Source organism: Austrofundulus limnaeus, unplaced genomic scaffold (genome assembly GCF_001266775.1).
Source record: "Austrofundulus limnaeus strain Quisiro unplaced genomic scaffold, Austrofundulus_limnaeus-1.0 Scaffold336, whole genome shotgun sequence".
Lineage (NCBI taxonomy): Eukaryota > Metazoa > Chordata > Actinopteri > Cyprinodontiformes > Rivulidae > Austrofundulus > Austrofundulus limnaeus.
This window is the reverse complement of record NW_013952738.1, coordinates 228,367-230,149: the sequence shown is the minus strand read 5'-3', so window position 1 is coordinate 230,149 and position 1,783 is coordinate 228,367. Positions and strand designations below refer to the sequence as shown.

The window sequence follows — 1,783 nt, the reverse complement described above, 5'->3', positions numbered from 1 at the left end:
GCTAAAAGCAACAGAACAGTAGCTAAAAGCAACAGAACAGTAGCTAAAAGCAACAGAACAGTAGCTAAAAGCAACAGAACAGTAGCTAAAAGCAACTGAACAGTAGCTAAAAGCAGCAGAGCTGTATCTAAAAGCAACAGAACAGTAGCTAAAAGCAACAGAACAGTAGCTAAAAGCAACAGAACAGTAGCTAAAAGCAACAGAACAGTAGCTAAAAGCAACTGAACAGTAGCTAAAAGCAACTGAACAGTAGCTAAAAGCAACTGAACAGTAGCTAAAAGCAACAGAACAGTAGCTAAAAGCAACAGAGCTGTATCTAAAAGCAACAGAGCTGTATCTAAAAGCAGCAGAGCTGTATCTAAAAGCAGCAGAGGATTTGCTGATGTGGATCTTAAAAAGTATTTTATTATTTATTTATTTCTAAAGGTGAATTTAATTTTCAACAAATAAAATATGTTTTAAAGTAAAACAGGAAGTCATATCACGCTCTTACAGACGGTTTAATGTTTTGATGCATAAACAGGTAAAAAAAGCACAAACGAAGCAGAGGAAGTTAAAAACAGAAGAAACAAACAGACGTGGAGCTAAAGATGTAAACTGTGAGCCGTACCTCTTCAATGATCTGTCTGATGGTGTTCAGTCTCACAACTCCAGAGGATTTCTCACTTCCTGCGTCCTTCGGCTCCGTTTCTACAGGAGGAATCATTTCACAAAGTCAAAACGACGACTTACTTTGTTTGTAGATATTCAGGAACAGATCTGCTTACTGGCAACAACAAACTCGTCTGGAAGGTCGTTGGCCAGTTTCTCATTCACCGCGTCAGAAATGGGCCCAAAGATCACCACGGGCCTCTTAAAACCAGCTGAAGCCAGAACAAGAACACAACGTTAACACGAACAAGCAGGAAACGATGAATGGGACGTGAAGCCGGGGGAAATGTTGTGCTTTTGATACCTTCACGTAAAACCACTCTCTCGTAGGCGGGGAAGCGCGTGCTGACCGGCGCCACGCTCAGGTCGTCTCGGTTCTTACGCAGGTCCTTCTTCTTGGCCGCCCGCTGACCCCTCAGCCTCCAGAAGTCTCCTCTGTCGTTGCCCGACGCGGCGCGGGCGGCGTTCTGGACGTTGGCCATCTGCTCCGCCCTGAGACAGGGAACAAGGCAACAGAACCGACTCAGCAACTTCACAATCAGAGATCTCTTAGCTGAAGGTCAGGAGGCTGCAGCGTTTTAGWCCACAGATCTGAACACACACACCTGCTCTTGTTGGGAATGATTCCTTTCTCCAGCAGCTGGTTGTCCTTGTCGGTGCGGATGGCCAGCCAGTGGCCCAGCTTGCCGTCGTAAAGCGTGTCGGTGACTTTGAAGATCTCCCCTCTGCTGAAGGGAAGGCTCTGCGGAGCCTCCTTCTCGTACTCGAAGTGGGTTCTGATGAAGAACGAGTCTCCTCTGCCAGAAGCTAAAATGTCCTCGTACACTTGGAAAACAAAAAAACAAAACGTTGCTCCGGGTTCATTCAGTCAGTGTTTTAAAGGGATCCMTGATTAGTTGTAACATTAGACTTTATTTAATAAACATTTATTTAAACTGTAAAATAAAGATTGTAAAAATACTGTAGACTGTTTAGTTTTTATCATTTTAAACTAAAAGTTTAAAAATATATGTTAACACGGACAGGGCCATTTTATTTACATGCAAAGCATTCTGGGTAAATGATGACGTGGATAGGTCCTCGGTGCGAGGCTGCTAGCGAGCTATATCCACCCTGAAGGTTAATCTTGGAC

General features: G+C 44.0%; 1 protein-coding gene across 4 annotated transcripts in view; it reads right to left on the bottom strand.

Annotated features, from left to right (window-relative positions):
- The window catches only part of tjp2a (tight junction protein 2a (zona occludens 2)), a 40,662-nt gene that overhangs the window by 7,665 nt on the left and 31,214 nt on the right, over positions 1-1,783 (bottom strand). For all 4 annotated transcript variants that reach the window (XM_014022585.1, XM_014022588.1, XM_014022584.1 and 1 more), the window contains 4 exons: positions 1,257-1,476; positions 956-1,143; positions 768-863; positions 611-690 (listed from right to left, as the gene is read on the bottom strand). In XM_014022585.1, coding sequence (XP_013878039.1) covers positions 611-690; positions 768-863; positions 956-1,143; positions 1,257-1,476 — 584 coding nt within the window. The remainder of the gene's footprint in view (positions 1-610; positions 691-767; positions 864-955; positions 1,144-1,256; positions 1,477-1,783) is intronic.